This window comes from Suillus fuscotomentosus (genome assembly GCF_016647785.1).
Source record: "Suillus fuscotomentosus strain FC203 chromosome Unknown F5891scaffold_9, whole genome shotgun sequence".
Lineage (NCBI taxonomy): Eukaryota > Fungi > Basidiomycota > Agaricomycetes > Boletales > Suillaceae > Suillus > Suillus fuscotomentosus.
The window spans coordinates 826,820-847,342 of NW_024539521.1; the positions used below are offsets into that span (position 1 = coordinate 826,820).

The 20,523-nt window shown below is 48.4% G+C and overlaps 5 protein-coding genes across 5 annotated transcripts; 2 read left to right on the top strand and 3 right to left on the bottom strand.

Annotated features, from left to right (window-relative positions):
• Nucleotides 1–1,134: 1,134 nt before the first annotated feature.
• F5891DRAFT_1012665 (ABC transporter type 1, transmembrane domain-containing protein) lies at nucleotides 1,135–7,160 on the top strand. The gene is made up of 23 exons (XM_041360743.1): nucleotides 1,135–1,239; nucleotides 1,285–1,623; nucleotides 1,682–1,924; nucleotides 1,976–2,163; nucleotides 2,213–2,307; nucleotides 2,370–2,661; nucleotides 2,716–2,811; nucleotides 2,857–2,944; nucleotides 2,990–3,083; nucleotides 3,163–3,229; nucleotides 3,279–3,442; nucleotides 3,492–3,773; nucleotides 3,826–3,904; nucleotides 3,976–4,091; nucleotides 4,145–4,227; nucleotides 4,285–4,304; nucleotides 4,352–4,817; nucleotides 4,867–5,511; nucleotides 5,562–5,598; nucleotides 5,646–6,004; nucleotides 6,122–6,250; nucleotides 6,298–6,597; nucleotides 6,649–7,160. The coding sequence occupies exons 1-23, from the start codon at nucleotides 1,225–1,227 to the stop codon at nucleotides 6,871–6,873; spliced, it is 4,422 nt and encodes a 1,473-aa protein (XP_041230336.1). The 5' UTR covers nucleotides 1,135–1,224; the 3' UTR covers nucleotides 6,874–7,160.
• Nucleotides 7,161–7,202: 42 nt separating this feature from the next.
• On the top strand, nucleotides 7,203–9,304 carry F5891DRAFT_1012670 (uncharacterized protein). Its single transcript, XM_041360744.1, has 10 exons — nucleotides 7,203–7,380; nucleotides 7,438–7,464; nucleotides 7,521–7,568; nucleotides 7,624–7,720; nucleotides 7,780–7,847; nucleotides 7,897–8,030; nucleotides 8,081–8,274; nucleotides 8,323–8,430; nucleotides 8,486–8,648; nucleotides 8,700–9,304. Exons 1-10 carry the CDS (start codon nucleotides 7,345–7,347, stop codon nucleotides 9,019–9,021), a joined length of 1,197 nt encoding a protein of 398 aa, XP_041230337.1. The 5' UTR covers nucleotides 7,203–7,344; the 3' UTR covers nucleotides 9,022–9,304.
• Nucleotides 9,305–10,852: 1,548 nt separating this feature from the next.
• F5891DRAFT_757226 (aspartic peptidase domain-containing protein) lies at nucleotides 10,853–12,674 on the bottom strand. Its single transcript, XM_041373141.1, has 6 exons — nucleotides 12,308–12,674; nucleotides 12,131–12,259; nucleotides 11,755–12,079; nucleotides 11,565–11,698; nucleotides 11,396–11,514; nucleotides 10,853–11,346 (listed from the first exon to the last, which is right to left on the bottom strand). The coding sequence occupies exons 1-6, from the start codon at nucleotides 12,585–12,587 to the stop codon at nucleotides 11,110–11,112; spliced, it is 1,224 nt and encodes a 407-aa protein (XP_041230338.1). The 5' UTR covers nucleotides 12,588–12,674; the 3' UTR covers nucleotides 10,853–11,109.
• Nucleotides 12,675–14,595: 1,921 nt separating this feature from the next.
• Nucleotides 14,596–15,486, bottom strand: F5891DRAFT_757262 (uncharacterized protein). Its single transcript, XM_041373142.1, has 2 exons — nucleotides 15,004–15,486; nucleotides 14,596–14,939 (listed from the first exon to the last, which is right to left on the bottom strand). Exon 1 carries the CDS (start codon nucleotides 15,470–15,472, stop codon nucleotides 15,020–15,022), a length of 453 nt encoding a protein of 150 aa, XP_041230339.1. The 5' UTR covers nucleotides 15,473–15,486; the 3' UTR covers nucleotides 14,596–14,939; nucleotides 15,004–15,019.
• Nucleotides 15,487–18,564: 3,078 nt separating this feature from the next.
• On the bottom strand, nucleotides 18,565–20,046 carry F5891DRAFT_1184175 (aspartic peptidase domain-containing protein; the record flags this gene model as incomplete). The annotated part of the gene is made up of 7 exons (XM_041366399.1): nucleotides 18,565–18,801; nucleotides 18,854–18,972; nucleotides 19,024–19,157; nucleotides 19,212–19,536; nucleotides 19,588–19,716; nucleotides 19,765–19,863; nucleotides 19,890–20,046. The coding sequence occupies 7 exons, from the start codon at nucleotides 20,044–20,046 to the stop codon at nucleotides 18,565–18,567; spliced, it is 1,200 nt and encodes a 399-aa protein (XP_041230340.1).
• Between the last annotated feature and the right edge of the window lie 477 nt (nucleotides 20,047–20,523).

Sequence of the window (20,523 nt, forward strand, 5' to 3'; positions counted from 1 at the left end):
AAAATGGGGTAGTAATAGGGCAGGGTGTGGTATGAGGGAGCTACAGGCAAATTCCACGCTCTATGTGTCTCCGAGTCCGTGGCGACCGCTGCGCGCGGAAAGCTGACGGTGAAGAGCGCACTTATGGAGATTATCGGCATCCCAAGGAAGCTCTCGAGTGTCTGATGGAGAGACGACTCTGAGTAACGGAGGTGGCACCGCGACTGGCAGGGTAGGGATAGTGTGGTCCGCGGAGTTTCTCATCGTATGGATATCTCTCTCCTTCACATGATGTGGGCCCGTATCAGACCGAAAAGACATAAACGATGCTCGCTGTCTATAATCACGGTCTTCTGATCCTAGATTGACTTCCCAGGTCTGCTTCTCCCAGTCAGGGACGAACTGTTCGATGCCACTGTCCCTTCGACCCTTGCAGCACAAGATCTCTTGCGCAATCTTCCACCATCGATCGAAGAACATGCTGGATGTAATCGCTATTGCTATGATCAAGATTGCGATGAAGACGATCCCAATGATTTTCCAGGTCTTGTTGTCAGCGGACGCGTTCTCGGACATGGCTGCTGATGAGGGATTTGGATAACTCGCCGGCCTTGTGGTGGATGTAGATGTTATCTGTTCCGGAGATGGGTTTAGAGAGCCTGCGGACGACGTAACACCGAGGCTTGTGGGAGTCACTAGATCAACCTTTCCCAATGAGGATGCCGTGGGGAGTACCGGATCTGTGAACAAGCCTCCTAGATCTTTCAAAGCAGGATGTATAGGAGATGAAGGTGAGCTAAGATGGAACGTGTCTGATGTTGCAGGCGAGTCTGTGCCACTGCCAGCAGTGCCTGCGAGCATACCGAGTAAGTCTCTTCCGGAATGCACGCTTGAGCCATAATGCGCAGTTGTTATCTCTGGCAGTGCAATCGCGATTCCTCCTGAGATCTGGATTAGAAGTAAAAGAGGGTGCTGGTACCTCATGGAGATTATAGACGGCTGGACAGAGACGGTACAAAGTTTATGTAAACCTATGTTCGCGTCCTCGGTCACGTGGCTAAGAAATCAGTTTTTCAATAACAAATTATAATATTCTAAAATGCATCTAGGAGTCTGTTTCAGCTTCCGTGAGAAATAACGTAATTGTTCATCTTCTAAAGCTTGAATTCCTTACACGATCGGCGGCAACTTCTTCTGAATCCGCGACTTTTAACGCGTTTCACCTTTGCTTCGTGCTTAAGAATTATGCACTCTGTTCAGGTAGGTATCTATTATCCTCCCTCGACTCTGCTGACCCCTCTACAGGAACCGTGGTTCAGCGGGCAACTTCATAACGTTCCGTTTGGAACCTGGTGCCCCGCTGTTATCACTATCCTAGCAATCGTTATCGACTTCCTAGCGCGCAGGCAGCTTCCAAAAATCATCCAAGTTACTTGGAGTGCGCTGAGCGCACCTTTTCGTAACTTTATCACTTTAGACGATGTCGAGGGTCCCTTCGACGATGACTTTCCCCAACAGATTTGGATAATTCGAGCGCTTGTTTCTATCGCACTCCTTTCCTCGTTTAGCTGGCTTGCGTATTTTGGGTATACCATCGTCTTGCAGGAACCCTGGACCAACGCCTTAGTGGCATCAATTGCATGGGTAGGATTGTTCAATATTTTATTACACGTCAAATTCACCTTGTGATTTGTCGTGGCAGTTTTATGCAACCCTAACACTCCTGTTGAGAGCACCGTCTACCCCTCCGTATATGCTTATTCTACTTGCAGTTTCGCAAATTGCTGCTGCCTGCATTTACTACTTTTCATTGCCGGATTATGCTGCCGGTCCCATGATCGTTATCCTAATTCGGACAATATCTTCAGCAACCTTCGTCTACGTGGCTGGCCTTTTGCCACTGCAGGCTGTGCGACCCGCGCTTAACGTTGCCAGCTCAACCAATGTCTGTTCGTTCAACTATGTCCCCCACTCATATACTGACCCTGCGGACTAGATTCCGTCATCCAATCTTTCCTCTCCCGAAGATGACGCAAACCTTTGGTCATGGTGTACCGTATCATTTGTAGAACCCATATTGGACCTGGCGTGGAAGCGAACATTGAATGATGCCGATGTCTGGTCCTTGTCGCCGTTTTTCCGACACAAGAACTTGTTCAACAAATGCCTCCGTTACCGTTCACGGTAGGCAAACACTGTATTCTACTTAGGTCAGTCTCTTATACGCAGCTAGCTATCCGACGCATTCTCTACTGCGCTTTTTGCTGGTATCTAACTCCCTCGATCTAATCTTGGACCTTGCATTGGAAATGTGGGGCGCTGTTGTCGGTGCGTGTATTATGCTCAGATATAGACCGATCCAGGTAGAGTAATGTCATATTGATCCGCAGGGTTCGTGCCGGCTTACGCACTCCGGATGATTCTATCGTCGTTAGATAATCCTACTCCCGAGTCGGTAGCGAATGCCAAATACTGGGCTTTCCTTACATTTGTAGCACATTTGTCTTTTGCGCAAGTCGATCTCTTCAAAAATTGGCATACTCGCAGATGTTACGAACGAACTCGCGGCCAACTCTTTTGTGCTTTGCACTATAAAGCATTGCGCCGCAGGGATATCAGTGGAAAAACTTCTAGCGACGAAGAAGGAAGTGCTGACCTTGGAAAAATTGTGAATCTCATGCAGTGCGTTTTCCTCAGGGTTATAGTCTCCTGTGAATAACTCAATCCACCTTAAAGAGGCGATGCGTATGCTGTCGCTCAACGATTTTGGGACTTTGCCGCAATCTTCTCGTCTCCTCTACGGCTTGTGATAGCGCTAGTCTTCCTCTACAAGTACGTCACAGTTCCTCTGAGATATCAAGCTAAGTAATACCTTAGGATATTGGGATGGAGCGCGATGTCAGGCGTCGTTGTGATTCTTTTTGCCTATATTCTGAACTACCCATTGGCGACATACAACATCAAGGTTTAGAGTCTCGATTGTTCTATTTTCCTGGCTAATGTGACACAGATTACCCGAGCATCATGGAAGGCCAAGGACAAAAGGATGAATGTCGTAAACGAACTACTTCAGAATATCAGATTTTTGAAGTTTTATGGTTGGGGTGGGTGAGCAGAAGCTGACACATAATTCTACTTGACTAGCGTTTCATAGAAAATCAGTGGTCTCGCACTGCTCATCAGGCACGAGAAGAGAACTCGACTGGCGGGTTAAAGAGAATGTTGTCGACACTATCATCTCTTTCATATGGTAAGCTGTTCGTTATCCAGACTTCGCGCGTACTCACGACAATTTATAGGACGTGGATACCTTCAGCGACAGCCCTTGCGACATTCTCTTGGTACACTTTGGGCGAACAGGAGCAGCTGACGGTATCCAAGGCATTCACCGCAGTCGCTCTGTTCTCACAGCTACAGGAACCGATGACCGCTCTTCCTGGACAATTCTTTGCAATGCTTCACGGTTTGTCATGCGACACTACAACTGGATATGCAATTCTTATCTTTCATAGCTTACGTATCGATGCAGCGTATTGAGGGGCTCCTTGCGGAGCAAGAGGTTCCTGAATGGGCTTTATCTCTGTCGACAGTGGATACCGGCTCTGAAGCGGATTTCTCGGACATCGGCTTTAATAATGCGACCTTTGAATGGCACGGAGTTCACAAAGAATCGATGACTGAAACTCACTTCCAACTTGGACCTCTGGATATCAAGTTTCCGAAAGGCCAGCTGAGCCTTATCAGTGGTGCGACTGGTGCTGGGAAAAGTGCCATGCTTACAGCGTTGCTTGGCGGTCAGTGCATCCTTTGCGGTCAGAAGTCGGCCCTGAGATGTGTTCATTCTAGAAATGCATTGTTTGTCCGGTGATGTATTCATAAACAAGAGGAGGCATCAAGTGGCTTACTGCGCACAAACTCCTTGCAAGTGATGTTATCATAGTGCAGCTTAGTCGCTCACTCAAATTGATATACAGGGCTTGAACACGCAACCATAAGGGACAACATCATTTTCGGCTCCAAGCTCGGCTTCAATGAGGCGCGATACCACGCAGTGGTCGAGGCATGTGCTCTCGAACGTGATCTTGCTGTATTCGAAGCTGGCGACATGACTGGTAAGGGTTCTCTTATCCATCCATCATTGCTAAGGCATTACTTTGAACCCCAGAAATCGGCGAGAAAGGCATCACGCTATCTGGTGGACAGAGAGCTCGTATTGCCTTGGCACGCGCTATGTACTCGGAAGCTAATGTGAGTCTTCTGCCAGTCTATTGTTCCACTATCTTAACCGACCTCGTTACTGGATAGTGCATCCTTCTTGATGATCCGTAGGCATTTTCTGTCAAGGTCACTATTTTTTCTGAATGTTCTTCAGACTTGCCGCGGTCGATATGCATACTGCACAACACATTGTGCAGCACTGTTTGTCTGGGGAACTGGCTCGCGATCGGACAATTATCCTGGTAACCCACCATATCAGTTTATGTTTACCGATTGCATCTTACGTGGTTGAGCTGTCTCGCGGCAGCATTGCCCGTGCTGGCGATAAAGAGGAGTTCCAGGATGTCGGAGAGGTTGATGCTCTTAACGAGGTTGACGATGAAGAAACAGAAGTCGCTACTTCGGGAATTCAAACCCCAGATGACAACATGACCAAAGATGTTCTTCCAATGCAGCGGCCGTCTCAAACTGCTAGAAAACTAGTGGAAGCGGAAGTTCGAGCGGAAGGCCGGGTGCCTTTCAGAACGTATTGGGTTTACATCAAGGCAGCAGGTTTGATGTCCTGGGCATTGACTCTCGTCTTGATGCTCATGATCCGCATGATTAACATCGGGAATCAGGTACGGTTGCAGGTCTTGACCCCATACATGTTGCCAATTTTTTTTCAAGGTGTTCTTGGCCAAATGGGGTGAATCTTATGACGTCTCCGCTTCGGTTTTCCTTCCAAACGTCAAATACCCTTGGGATGACTTACCCCCTCCTGATGTCAATGTCAAACCATGGCTTTTGATCTACCTCTATATCTCTATCGCAGGGGCATTCTCAGTACTGGCTTACATCTCGTTGGGCTATTACGCAAGTCTCCAGGCCTCCCGCTCCCTGTTCCTCAGACTACTCCAAAGGCTTACAAGAGCACCGGCCCGGTTCTTTGATACCACACCCATCGGGAGGATTCTTAACCGTTTTACGACAGACATTAACACTATTGACGGAGCTCTGCAAACTTCCGCCCGCGCCGCACTATCCGGCGTTCTTAATTTCTTGGCTTCTTTCACTGTCATAATTGTGGTTATACCCGCGTTCGCGCCTTTAGCGTTGGTGATTGCATGGTTGTATATCCGCATTGCTCCTCGATTCGTACAAGCTCAACGAGACCTGCGCCGCCTTGAGAGCGTCGCCTTGTCGCCTGCATTCGCTGGTTTCGATGAGCTTCTACGTGGCTTGTCACACGTTCGTGCATTTGCAATGGAGTCAAGATACCAAGATAAATTCTATGAAAAAGTAGATAAATTTCAATCGTACGACCACGTATACGTAAGATGCACTCCTCACCCTGCAATGTCTCGCACTAACCCCTTCGCCAGTGGCTTGTCAACGGCTGGCTCCGCTGGAGATATGACTGTATGTGGCTTGTGTTTTTCATCATGTTTAACTTAAACGCCTTGCAGGTCTCGGCTCAGTTGTGGTGTATCTCACGACTCTCTTCGCTCTTTCGCAAGGAGTTTCCAATGGGTCTTCTGCCATCGTTATCGTGCAAGCTGGAATCTTTGCTGAGGCATCTCGCCAACTAGTGCGAGTTCTTGCCCAGCTGGAGCTTGACTTTAATGCGGTCGAACGTGTGGTTGAGTATCTTGATGTACCACAGGAGGCACCTGCCATTATCGAGAAGAGCAGACCTCCAGCATACTGGCCATCAAGCGACGGTCAGTTGGTTGTCGAGAACCTTGTTGTCAGGTACAGCCCCGACCTACCGGACGTGCTCAAAAATATATCATTTGTTGTTCAACCGTCTGAAAAAATTGGGGTGGTTTGTCGCATATCCTTGGAACATCTAGCATTCACCATTGATCATTATTATCGACAGGTCGGACGGACGGGCTCCGGGAAATCAAGCTTGGCTTTGTCCTTGCTGCGTATGATAGAGGCTAGCGCTGGAAGAATAATGTATGTTATTCTCGGTGTCTTGCTCCTTGTTCCAGCGTCTGAACACTTTTGTAGCATTGACGGAATAGATATTTCAACAATTGGTTTAGAAGATCTTCGGTCACGGATAGTGGGTCGATTATTTAGCCCCTTAGGAGATTGCTGACTCGTCCCCAGACCATTGTTAGTCAGGACGTTTCGTTGTTTTCTGGTACACTCAGAAGCAACTTGGACCCATTCGAGGAGCATACTGACCAGGAGTGCTGGGATGTGCTCGAGCGATGTCATTTAACAAGGTTGCTCAGTCGGGCGATTGAAAAAGGTGGCTTCACACTTGAGATGCCGATAAGCCAAGGTGGCTCGCTCAGCGCAGGAGAAAGGCAACTGGTTGCACTCGCTCGGGCAGTTCTACGAAAAACCAATATCATCATTATGGATGAAGCAACGTCTCAGATAGATTCGCGTTTGGATGACCAAGTTAGTTGACATGTTACTCCAGTCCTGTGTCTCACTAATGTGTGCTTATAGATCCAAACGACAATTCGTGAAGAACTGTCCGGTGCGCTTATTATTACTATAGCGCATCGCCTCAAGACGATCATCGATTATGATCGCATTTTAGTGTTAGATGCTGGGGAGATCATTGAGTTTGATGAGCCAAAAGTACTTTTGGCAAAGGTTGGAGGGGCTTTCCGAGAGATGTGTAGAAAGAGTGCAGATTGGCCACAATTGTTTGCTTCGATGGAACGTTAGGACCGTACACTATGACTAGTATATTCATCGATTGCATATGAATTTCTTCCGGGTTACGGGACTCTTGTTTGGGAAGACAGCGTGGTTAACCTGAGCAAAAGATAGGATTTGAGTCGATTCGAGTTAATCCAAACCACAGCTGGAACGCTCAGGAAAACCCGGTATTGATCTCATGTCTCTCCGACAACGAGCACTCGTATAATAGGGAACCAGAATGTTCATCGTGATTCAAGAGAATGGTGCCAGGCTCACCTTGTGGTCGTTGTTCTCGTGAGGGTCGGCGTGAGAGAAGCTGAAACTAGAAACTCCGCCGGACTTTGTAATATTGTGCTGTACCACACTGGGCGGATTCCCCGGGTCGCTGGCGGGCTGTGGCACGCTGTGGCGTCATTACAACACTGCTCCGAAACCTGCATTACATTTCCACCACCCATCCACTTGCTCAGCGCTCAAGCTCAGGCTTTTGCTACCATGTCTTCTAGAGAGCCTATGTGGTATTGTCACGAAGTTTGTCCCCTGATAATAACTTGCACGTCAGGTTATACTAATATAACATTGCAATAGTGTCATGCTGAGATGAGACCACTCATGGTTAGCAGATCCTCAGCTGACTTCCGATGTTAACGTATGACGATATGATCTATTAGCAACCGGATCCAATTTGTGCATCATGTCAGGGCACGTTCGTCGAGAAGGTGCGCACCCCGATCTTCGTACTTGATGATAACGATGTATCATAAACTTCTGCAGATAGAGGATCCGAGCGATGATCCTCGGGCATACCAGCAACACACTCCGAGAGGAGGCTTCGATGACGAAATTCCTCCGAATTTAGGTGGCTTGCTAGGTGCGCGTTCATGCATGCATGCATGCATTAAGACCTTACATGGAAGAAAACACCCACAGCTGCATTGACGGGAAATCCTCGACCTCGCTCACCTACCTTCCCTCGTAGCCCCGAGGTAGTACCACCGGTCTGTCATCTTCTATACACGCTGCAAGAAAAGCTCACAATACGATCAGGCTGGTATTCGTTTTGAGCTTCATAGTACTGGACCTAGTCAGGGTGCCACAAGGACCGTGTTTCTTGGTCCCAACGCCCTTAATCGTCCGCGCTCTCCGGAGCAGCGCGATGGTGAAATTCCCAACATGTCCGAGTACGTCCATTGTGATCGTCTCGAAATCTTATATGCACATTTTGGTATAGGTTCCTGCGTCGTGATAATCAAAATGGTCAACGACCCGGAGACATCACTGGCCCAATGATGGCACAATATTTATTGGCTTTACTGGGACAGGGACCCACCGGTAGAGGCGCAGACCCTTTTGCTGAAATGTTCTCCCTTGGTCCTGAAGGAGGACCGGGTGGACGCTGGGGTGACTATGTTTTCAATCAAGAGGGTGTGTATCTCTTTGAGACGTTTTACAAAGCCTGACGATAGTTGGAAGCATTGGACCAAGTAATAACGCAGATAATGGAAAACTCCGCATCACGGCCTATTCCAGCAACAGACGACATCATTAACAATCTCCCACGAGAAGTTCTTATGGAACGATGTTTGTCATTGTCCATCGTATCCTCCACCCGCTGCTCACCTTCATGTATTGCTAGCTCCACTACTGGATAAAGATTGCGCCGTATGTAAAGAACAGTTCCAACTGGGAACCGAAGACCCGGAAGAGCAAGTTATTGTAACTCTTCCATGCAAGCACCCATTTCACCAGCCTTGTATATTGCCATGGTTAAAATCTAGCGGAACGTGTCCTGTTTGCCGGTGGGTCATTTTTTCATGTCCATTTCTACGTCATCTTACACTGAGTAAAAGGTATGCTCTTATAGAACAAGCACAACGGCCGCGCTCACCAGGTAGCCCCCCGGGACCAGGAAACGGACCCAGTAGCCGCCCAACAAGCCCACCAGCTCCACTGCGTCCACGATCACCTGGGAACTCAGGCCGCAGTGGTGGAGGATTGTTCCATTCATTTTTTGGAAGCATGGGTGGCTCGAGAGCGGGTGGTAGTTCGGGTAGGAATTCAGGTTCAAGAGGAAATTCAGGTTCAAGAGGAGCACGTCGCGCGGGCATGTCCAACGAGTCTCAGGGCAGTACGCCGCCTTTCCCCGGGCGCTGGGACGAAGAGACAGACTAATCGAGCGTTGACTTCGTTTCTTAGACCACCTGCGGAGCAACTTGCGGGCGGTCTGTTGTAGATATGCATATCTTTTCTGATGCGTTCTGAGTCTTCTGACCTCACTTTCCTTCTTGCAAGCTGTAAAGATACATAATGTTATATGAACTTTCCGAGGTGCGGAGTCCTTGAATGTTCCCCTCGCGCCGCGGCCAGTAACGTCGGCAACTCAAATGATTTTGTGGGGAAACCCTTGACAAGTTCTTTCACTCTACTATGGACAGAAATAAGATACAAGCTCCCCAGCGTCACCATCAAAGAGCCAGCGGTAACCTTCCGCAAGGTTTCACAAACGGATTTCTGTAAATTTCTGTCAATCCTCATACCTTGGCCGAATAGCTGGGATGCATCAGGATTCCTGTGCCCTGTCAGTGGGCTGTTCGGATTCTGAAAGTGCCGGGGAGTCTGTCACTTCAGGGCGCCTCGTATATCATCCCACCCAACCTCCATCCCACCTGCCTGTCATCAAGATCTTCACCTCCATCTCTTCTGATCCCTGCGAGTCTCTCACGCTTTGTCACTTCCTATGTGTTTACCCATTTCCTGTTTGTCTGCCAACATCATGCCGGTGTCTGCAGCTCCCAGTCTATGACTGTCATGTCCTCCCTCCAAGTGACTAGAACCGTGACGGCAAGTTGACAAAGATGACGATATCAGCATGACAGTTGACATAGATGGCGGGACGCGTGCCAACCGTGGCTGACGTAGACGGCACAGTGGTTGCGATGATGCAGACAGATTATTGACCACCCGGGACTTTCCGATCACAGGCATGTCTCCAGACGTCCCGAACTTTGGCGCTGAGTCTGGACCCTGCGCAGACTTCATGCAGACTGTCCATTTACTACATGCCCTCCTCTTAAGACCTCTCGCTCTTGCAACTCGTCTGAATCATTTGAATTTTTTCCGGCATCGATGATGCATTGCGACTAACCAGACCACCTTTGACTCCGCAAAGATAGCCTTCTTTCAAACTCAAAAGCGCGTCCGTCTTTAGCGGTGTATTACTTCTCGACCCTGCCAGGTTCCACGGCGTCAAAAAGTATGTTTTCCACCCATTTGTTCCAAGCTCTTCCTGCAAACTCAAATACTTCATCCTAAAACTCGCCCCTTTCCTGATTTCGCCATCTCGTCTCTTCCGACAACATCTTGCATCCGCATATATGCACCTGTTTCGCGCCAGTTTGTTGGCGTGATTTCAGCACGCTGATTTTGTCTATCTCGTACTTGATTTAATACTGGCGCGGTGACAACGTAAAATCGCTCTTGACACAGCACTGCACACCTGTCCGTCACTGGCAAGAGAAGCTGATACAATATTGTCCGTATGTAACCCGAACGCATTCCTCCATTTGCTCCATCTATGTCCCAACCTCTCTTCCTTAAATGTCCACATAACATCCGACCCAAAAAAACCCATGGAATCATTCACGCACACAAAATTATAATCCTTATGCATCATGCTTCATGACCCTTTGCTCGCGCGCCCTTGATCTGACCTGTTCAATGCTCTATCACTCCCCAATTTGCGTGCGCTTGAAGCTCGCCGCAATAGCCACATTTATGCATCTTGGCCTCATGAGGACATGCAGTAATTTTTGGCACGGTCAATGTGTCCCCTGGAGACCCTGACTATCGATGGTCGAGCGGCGATAACAGATGCGCAGCGAGCGGAATACGTTTCCCTCATTCCTTCCCTCGAAGCGGTGAATTACGGTTATAGATACTTTTGATAATCCTGGGTATCTACATATCGAGAAATGATGTTTCTGGAATGCAGTCTGCAGACAAGTCTTTTCGAAATGAATAGCATTTTATTTCATGTGAGCTATTGTCAAGACATCGGAGTAAACCGAGTCTGAGATCTGATTGTGTACCGAGCTGCCGCCAGTGAAGTGCAAAGATCACGAGTAAATATGATACTATTGCTAATAATACGCAAACCCGACCGAGGAATAAGACCTCCGTAGCCTACTCCATACAGCCATCAAATCCGTATGCTGCTTTGCGTCTGAAATTTGATCATTTGTGTACTTTGGTGGTTATATTTTAGTTAGTGGTGGCACCAGTGTACGAGGTTTCAGCAAAACCAACGCGGGAGTTGGTGGCATCGAACACAAAGTAGAAGCGCTCGAGGAATGTGTAGCCGTTGACAAAGTCAACCCCTGAGCCACTGGGCGTACCAATGTCACTAACCATGAGATATATGGCGTTGCTACTACCACCAACGTAAGAGTTGAGAGAACGAGGCCAAATTTGGGCATTAGGCGTCAGAGCGTAGGTTTCCTGTGCAAATGGTAAACAAGGGGCACGAGGGCTGATAGAAATGGCGTACGCTGCCAATATGGAAGTTCAGGTTCTTCAGGGCTTTGTACTGGGAAGAGGAAATGAGGAGAAGACCAGTCGCCGTATCCGGAGTACCACCGGTTGCAGACTGGTACTTGGCGTAGGCATCTACGAACGCTGATTAGACCATGATTACTCGCTGCATTCTAGATACATACCGCTGGCAATGTAAATAGAGGTGGTTCCAGTATCGACGATTCCAGCCGTGGAGGACATGATCGTCGTGGAGCCGTAGGAGATGCTCTGGTTCATACCCCAATAGGTTGATGAAGGGTAGGTGGTAGTGATAGGACTGAAACAAAACAATTGCTACCAGCCTGGATTGATCTAGGAGCTGAGGCAGCTTACGTGTACTCAATGGAGCCGGTGTACTTGGTAGCATCAGTTCCACCGAAGGTGAGCGCTCCATTGGTGACTGTGTTCGAAGTGGTGGGCTCGAAAGAGATGCCAACCACCTTTTGAGAAATGGTGCCTTGGCTATACAGATTATCAATGACAGTCGGGATCATCTTGGTCGGTTCATTTGTCAGAGTGTCGGTTGTCAAGTCTACAGGCCCGATGCCAAGGATACCGTCAACATCGGCGAAGCCCGTCGAAGTAGAAGCAACACCGATCGACTGCGCGGCGATGGTCAGCCCACTACCGAGAGTGATGGTGTCGATGTACTCCGTTCCTGTAGATATTCGTAGGTATTTTCAACTTATGATATATTTATATGACATACCAGAGAAGGAGCCAGAACCGTAGGTCAACGCTACAGGCTCGCCGGTGTCGACGCTGGTCTTGGTCTTCACATATTTGGTGTTGGAACCAACCCATGTGTTCGAGCTGCCAGTGTCGACAATCAAATTGTCTGTAATAGTACATTAGCAGCCGCGCGTTTTTTCAGTGCTGAACTTACAGGTTGTGGCGGGGCTGCCGATGCCAACTTCTATGAGGTATGTTACAACAGCATTGGTCACAGGAGTGCTACCAGTACGGCCGCCCTGCGTGCTGAAGGAGTTGCCCTTGAGGGCAGTCAAGCGAGCTTTATCCTGTTGCAAGAGGTTAATGGGACCATCGGAGACGTTTAGCCTCCTGGCAATGGGGAGGGTGATGGGGGAATTGTCGATTTCAACGGGCGATCCCGCGATTGACAAAGCCAGGAAGATGATTGTCAAAAAGGATGCAGCGGGGAACATGAATGATGACTGACTCGAAAGTTATATCATACTCTGAGTCAGTGATCCATTATATATGTACTGGCGAACGCGAATATTGGGCACCTTAGCTACGTATGAAACGTCCCCTCTCAAAAGCGATGACGAAATAGTGGCGGTCCGAGTTATCACGAGTGCATAGATTCGACTTCCTGATCAAATAAGAATGACAGGAAGGTTGTTTGTTTTTGATCCAAGGCGGTAGAAATTTACAATTCGCCTGTTTACCCATGGCCCATCAGTTCATTGACTTACCTCACGTTCATTTCCGTAGAAACGCTCACCCATCAATAATACACCTCAGCAGAACGTCAGCATCAGGCTGGTGTAGCAAGCGTTGCTGAGGAGAGCGGTCGTCCCTGGTTGTCCTGGCCTTGCCAGTGATCGAATTGTTGAACTGACGCCGTTTGAGGCCATTTTCTGAAGCATGACGGCTGTTTACACACGATCCAATAGTTCATTTATGCAAGCAAGAATTTTTTGCCGGAGGTTGCATGACTACAGGGTCGATCCCTCGACCACGAAGGCGCATGGCGAATATTATTCCGTAGTGACGCACACCAGTCTGGGATTCGTATGGGGAATCCACAGACCTATATGTAATGCATGGCCACCTACAGGTCAAAATGAATCACGCGATCATGGTTCCAGCTTGTGTTGTACATACGTCATGAGCGAGCACTTGATTGAAAAGCCTTGTCCTGAGAATTGGAAGTACTGGTAGATTGATCGTCCATATTGTGTTGACCCAGGTGGTGGACAATTGCAAGAAGTAAGTAGTAGTAATCAGAATTCCGGGAGCAGTGCTAATGATTAAGCCCGGAACTTCCCGGTCGGTTTTCAAGCACAAGTAGCGTTCAATCTATTATGATAATAATGTTACTGTATGTGTGTGTGAGTTATCGGCAAGACTCATCGGAGTAAAACAAGTCTGATTGTGTACCGAGCCGCCGAAGTGCAAAAATGACAAGGCGGAGCAATACTGAAAATGCATCACCTGTAGATCGAGCCAAAACAAGTAATTGCAGACTGGATGTCGACGAACTAGAGACCCAAACGTTAACAGTGACGCGAATGATTTATGAATCGTACTCCATGACGTGGCCTTACAAAGCAACACTGGAGTGCTTTTTGCATTAGGTTCGCACTTATAACACCGATAACACCGTCATATACCTGAGCTTTCGCCGATCAGAAAACAGTTCCGGTGAAAAGAAGATTTGCGATCAATGCATCATATATATGACCATGTAAATGGACGGTAACCAGCATAATCACCAGCAAGAAACTAGTACTACTCACTGGTACATGCAGCTTGTATCCTTCAGTCGACAGATTCTGGCATCCGTTCGAAAGATCGCACGACCTAGGCTGCTGCGTGGTCGTGACTCGCCAGCTTGTCAAATGCAGTTAAACTTGCTTTGAAGTTGAAACGTCACCTCGAGATTGAACGCAAGCTTTCCATTGAGCCCCTTCACAGGGGCAGACTTGCCCGTGTGGGCAAGCCAAGCACAAGTCTTCGGTGAATCAAATCGCTCAGCCAACCAATGTTTACCACATCATCATCCCCGTGCACAGATGTTAGATATGATATGGATATGCGCGTCTGTGACTACAGTAACTACAGCACACATATCACTCTCACGGAAGAGCAAGGTCGATTATTAGAAGATCCGATCTTTCTGAATCTAGATTATTAGTCCACGCTACCGGTGGGTGGTCTCATGATTTAGGGATGATGGAACGACAACAGTTCACTCTATGTAGTCATCCTTCCCTAGGACAACTTTAAATTTGTCCATGCGTTTGATCACGCGGAAGCAACTCGCGTGACTCTCCACCTGGACTATCCCGTGCATACTCACGATGAAACGGTTTATCCGTCCACCACCTGAGCTCCACTGAGTCAGCGGGAACACTAGCTATATTTCATTCATAACAATAACGATGGGAAGCTCTAAGCTCCATAACGAGATACGACAGTGACTAGCTACTTCCAAATTCCTTCCCATACAACAACCATATGTAAGATAGACCGAGCACGATGGTAAGGTACGATAGCCACGTCCAGCGTGCAATAAAGATAACCCAATAACCACATAGAAGATACACTAAGCAAGGACGAAAAGAGCGAATATTCGAAAGGAATGTCGGTGATAGGATGAAGCGAGTGTGATTAACCGTAGAGAGAATAAATTTCAAAAGGAACGTTGGTAACAAAATGAAACGAGTGTCGTTAGCCGTAGAGAGAATATTCTAAAGGAATGTTGGTAATAGAATGGAATGATTGTCATCAGACGTAGAGAGAAGTTGTGTCAAGAATTGGAGTCAACACTAGAGCACAGAAACAAGAAGTAACGTTAGTAGCAGCGACAGATGCGGGGTAAGGGGGACATACATATTCAGGCGTTGTCCTAGGTCGCGTTGTTGGCAGGAACGATATATCCAGAAACTGACTTGATCATCGCTTGGTGATGGAATTGGTACTTTCCATGTTCAGCATGAGCCCTGCTAGCAAGCAATGGTTTGCACCCCTTCTGATGCCGAGCCAAAGAATCGGTCCTCGACGACAGCTTCTTGCAATAGGGGCATTGATAGGACGTAGCGAAGTGGACCCCTTCGATGTGACGGCTCAAATACATCATCGTCCCTGCGTCCGGGCAACCCTCGAATCGGCAGGGAGTGGCTTTCTTCGCTTCAACCCCATGCCAAAACCACAGGTGGTCTTCAATACGGATCTTGTCCACCTCTATGAACAGTCCACACGGCTGGTCGGTCCAATCGCATGGGCGTACGCAGGTCAACTGTGGCGAGTGATGGGCAGGGACGTTTCCAGATGCATCGGGGTAGGTATCGTCCAGTTCCATAACCCCAAATCTCCTGGTTCGAAGGGGATCTCCGTTGGGATCATGGGTCCTGCGGCTACTGATGTCAACAGGCTTTGGATCGTGAACAGGCATGGCCATGATCGTGGCACTAGTATCCGCTAGCGTGTACGGACCAAACTTGCCCGGTCTGTAGTCGTCGGCGACGTTCGGGCGCCTGCGCTTGCGCACTGCTGATGCAACGAACGAACTCGAACCATCCTCAATTTCAGAGGTCTGGCGTGTTTTACGCTTACGAGGCCTGTTAGATGCTGTCCCGTCGAAAGCAAGAGAAGCTGGCTCCACGCTTGAGCCCCCACTGGATTCCGTCAGTAATGGAGCATATTGACCTTGGGGGAATGGCGCAATGGGGTAATACGCGTTGGACGGACCCGCAATGATGGGAGGTTGCTGGTAAGGGTAGGAGGGAGCGGGATGATATCCATACTGGGCCAATGCGTCGCCTTGCGGTGGTGCTGGAATGATTGCAGAGGGTTGCGAATAATACGCACTAGAGGGTCCATTGGCATCATATCCAGGATTATATTCAGGCTGGGACCATAGTACAGGGCCTTGCGGTGCGGCAGAGGGCTGCATATATGTGCTGGGAGGTCCGTTGATGAAATATCCAGGGTTGTATTCATTTTGGGACCAAGGATGGCCTTGCGGGGGTGCTTGAGGGATGGCAGAGGTCTGCGGAGGGTAGAGCCCCTGATCGATGTGGGACAACAGGGGAAGACCAGCCACCGGGGCGTTGAAATTCTCCAATGTCGGAAACGACTTGAATTCCTGAGGATTTTGAACATTTTGTGAATCGTCGCGAGTTCTAGAAAAACAGATGACCAATGACGAAGACTCAGTTGCGAGTGCACGCACCCTTGTTGCGTCGCTGGTAATCCATAGTTTGTCCTGTCGTTAGACGTGAGTTGCTTGGCCCAGGTAGACTAATTAGATTGGCTTACCCGTCAACGTGAGCATCGGCTGGGCCTCCCAGCGCGTCTTCGTTAACTACACTACGCATGCATTCCTCGCTCTCTTTAAACAATCTGTACGACCGTAAGTTTGAATAAATGATTTGGGTAGAACTACATACGCATCCAACTGGGCGCGCACTTCGGGGGACGTCTCACCGCTTTGATGAGTTGCGAACAACTTAGCCATGTCTTCTTCGGCCAACGGAACGAAATCAGGATCACCGGGGAGCGGCACGTGGTCACCCGACATGGGCGTAGACTCGCTAAGAAAATGATGAGACGAGGCGCGTCCTCGAATTCGAGATCGAACACAAACCTATCGAATGGCGTATGAAGGTTGTAACACGAGGGACTGGATGCGCAAGGTAGTGTTAGCATATAAGGATATCCACTGACGTGCGAGTAGACTTACATAGACATATAAATGAATTGAAAAAGTGAAGTGGCCAAGATGATGACACAGTTGGAAAGTAGAGACGAAGATGAGAGAAACAGAGTAGAGAACGACACTGGGTTTTATACCTCTCGACGGGCGGAGAAACGATAGACAAAGGACGACTGTGGTCGTGCATTGAAGCCATCGATTTGACATTATCCCCCGACAACACGTCGGGAAAAGGCAAGCGTCTGTGGACACTTTCCTATAGGATATGCACCTGTGGAATTCATTGCTTTGTAGCTCCCCGCGTGCATCAGTCCACAAGAACACAAAGATCACTGACCCTTGATAAGCTTAGAATGTGACGATCAAGTGAGAACTGGTCCTTCTCCACTAAAGGGTGACATCACATGTGGAGAAGTACAACTCAGATCAGATTCCAATTATAGGAAAAACGGGATTCTCGCGGACTCGGAGCATTGTCGCGGCACACTTGACCACCACCATAAACTTTGCCATCGGTACCTCTTAAGACAGTAGAAAGCGAGCTTGAGCATAAGGGGAGATTTTATAGATTATAGCGTAAAGTTGCGCAGTAGAGAAACGGCAGAAACGAAGGTGCGTCACGGTAGAATCAAAAAGATCTGAAAGTTTTGATGCGTAGGGTCAGTCGCATCTTTGTTGTAAACGTGCAAAGATGCTTACCTTGTGTGTCCACTGCGTCGTGAACCAGCGTAATCCTTACTTTTGATGCGGTAATTCGAAAGGGTGATGAAATGGAACCATTCAAAATTTAGAATCATCATACCGCAATACTTTTGAAATGGACACCATAGGTTTCGACCTAACGCTTCAATGAAGATTCCACGAGCTAACTGGTGATGAGACAGACGAAACACAGGCCGGAGTCGTAATAGTTCCATGTGATACAAGATGAAGGAAGCATTCTCTCAGGCTGTGCTAGATGGTCCGTCAACAGTTATACTGTAAGCAAAATCATGATACATTACATACTAATATGGGTTTGAGATAGCCACGTCGACGATACACGCTTACGATAACGTTTCGGAGCTGCACGCATCACGCGTGGGTTGTATTTATATTAGAATTCGCCGTAGCCCTCAGTTGCAACTTGTGCGTGCCAGACCGCATGACAGCAGAGTTCAGAGGACGAGGGTAAGCGTTGTTTTGGTCTGTTGTGCAAAGGCTTTGAGGACTTTCCTTTTCCAAAAGCTTTCCACTTTGCAAAACATAGCCGCTGCAGAGCGCTATCTGCATCAGACATGGCCAATAGCTGTTAACTAATTGTGAATATCTAGAAGCTCGAGTCAACGAGGCGTGTAGTACACTATACCCCTCAGCAAAATCTCACATTTCCTTATTTTTATTACTCGTATAAATTATATAGCAAATTTTATATAAACTAATATATAACAGTAAGAGAGATGTTATATTATGACTCACAAATACCCAATAGCCGACAAAAAAAGTTTCGTCAGTTGACGGCGGCATCCGTGTATGCGGTCGTGGCATCGAATACAATGCGCTATGGGTGGTCTCACGATCTAGCCTGAGGGGAAGTGGAGCTGCGGTGTCTTCGTGGAACAGTAACAGCCAGCTGACATTCGAACGTTCAACGAAGACTCTAGTTACAGTTATTTCAAATGCTTCCAAAATACAAAGGTTGTGAGAAATGCTACATTGTAACGTACAAGTATCCAATACCCAACAAAAAAATTGCATCAGTTGGTGGTGGCATCTGTGTATGCGGTTGTGGCAAAACCGACTTGGGAGTTCGTGGTATCGAATACAGCGTAGAAGCGCTCAAGGAAAGTGTAGCCGTTGATGAAGTCAAGACCCTCGCCACTGGGCGTGCCGAGGTCGTTGACAACGAGGTATACGTAGTTGGTGGTACCACCGATGTAAGTGTTAAGCGAACGAGGCCAGATCTGGGCGTTCGCAGTGAGAGTGTAGGTGTTCTGTGCAAATGGTGAACAAAGGGAATCAACACTTGAGACAGAAAGTACGTACGCTGCCAACAACGAAGTTCAGGTCCTTGAGGGCGCTGTACTGGGTGGTAGTAATACGGAGCAGACCAGTTGACTCATCCAGAGTAGCACCAGTTGCAGACTTGTACTCGTCGTAGGCGTCTATCAAACACTGATTAGATCATGGTTACTCGCTGCACTCGAAATACGTACTGCTGGCAAGGAGGATGAGGGTGGTGCCAGTGTCGACGATACCGGCCGTCTCGGCCAAGATGGTCGTCGTGCCGTAAGTGATGCTCTCGTTGATACCCCAGTAGTAGGATGCGGGTTCGGTGGTGGTGAGAGGACTGAATAAGAGATTACTGTCAGTCCGAATTCATCCACGAGCTGCAGAGACTTACGTGTATGCGAGAGTGCCAGTATACCTGGTAGCGTCGACTCCACCGAAGGTGAGCTCTCCGTTGGCGTCTGACTCTGTAGTGGTGGGCTCGAAAGAGACACCGACGACTATCTCAGAAATGATGCCTTGGCTGTACAGGTTGTCAGTGACAGTCGGGATCGTCGTGTCCGGCTCATCCGTCAGAGTGCCCTCTGTCAAGATTAGGGGCCCAATGCCGAGAATACCGTCAACACCGGTGAAGCCCGTCGAAGTAGCAGCAACACCAATCGACTGCGCAGTGATGGTGAGGCCATCACCGAGAGTGACGGTGTCGGTGTACTCAGTTCCTGTAGATAATCGTGGGTATTTTCAATTTATGATATTTTTGAATGTCATACCAGTGAAGGAGCCAGAGCCGTAGTCGACCGCTACAGGCTCGTCGGTGTCGACGCTGGTGCTGGTCTTCACGTACTTGGTGTCGGCACCAACCCACGTGTTCGAGCTACCGGTGTCGACAATCAAGTAGTCTGCAATAATACATTAGCAGCTGTATGTTTTTTTGGTGTTGAACTTACAGGTTGTGGCGGGGCTGCCAACACCAACGTCTGCGATGTAGCTCACAGCATCGTTTGTCACAGTAATGCTACCAGTGCGACGGCTAAGAGTGCTATCCCCTTGAAACTTTTGAGGGCGGCTGCACGAGATTGGTCGTGCTGCAAGAGGTTGATGGTACCACCAGAGGTGTTCAGCCTCCTGGCGATAGGGAGGGTGACGGGGGAGTTGCGAACTTCAACGGGCGATGCCGCGATGGACAAGGCCAGGAGGAGAGTCGTCAACAGAGATGCAGCTGGAAACATGATTAAACTGTACTGGGAGGTAACGATCATACTACATTTCGAGACTCGTTATATAGATGCTGGTAAATCTGAAAACACGGTGCTGAAAGGTGAGCACATGGTTAATCTCATCGTAAGGCTGAACCGTATGGAACGCGCCCCCTCACCGAAAATAGAAATAACTAAACAACCGACTCGTTACGCGTACATCTTGAATAAAAATAGCGGGACAGGTAGCCTGTTTTTGGCCGTGAGTAAGAGAAACTGTCCATGAGGATGCGCTATTCCACCAGTTTATTAATGGATCGATAGTTAGGCCACGCTTATATTACACGGTAAAGCTCACGCACCTTCAGTCCTTCGCAGTGCATCAGGTGCATCACTTTCGAGGCGCACTATGCAGATTACTGGAGAGGCTGAGCATTTCTGGGAAGAATGGCATCCAAACTTGATGAAGTCACATTAAGAACCTTGTTACACTGATGTGAATACAAGAAT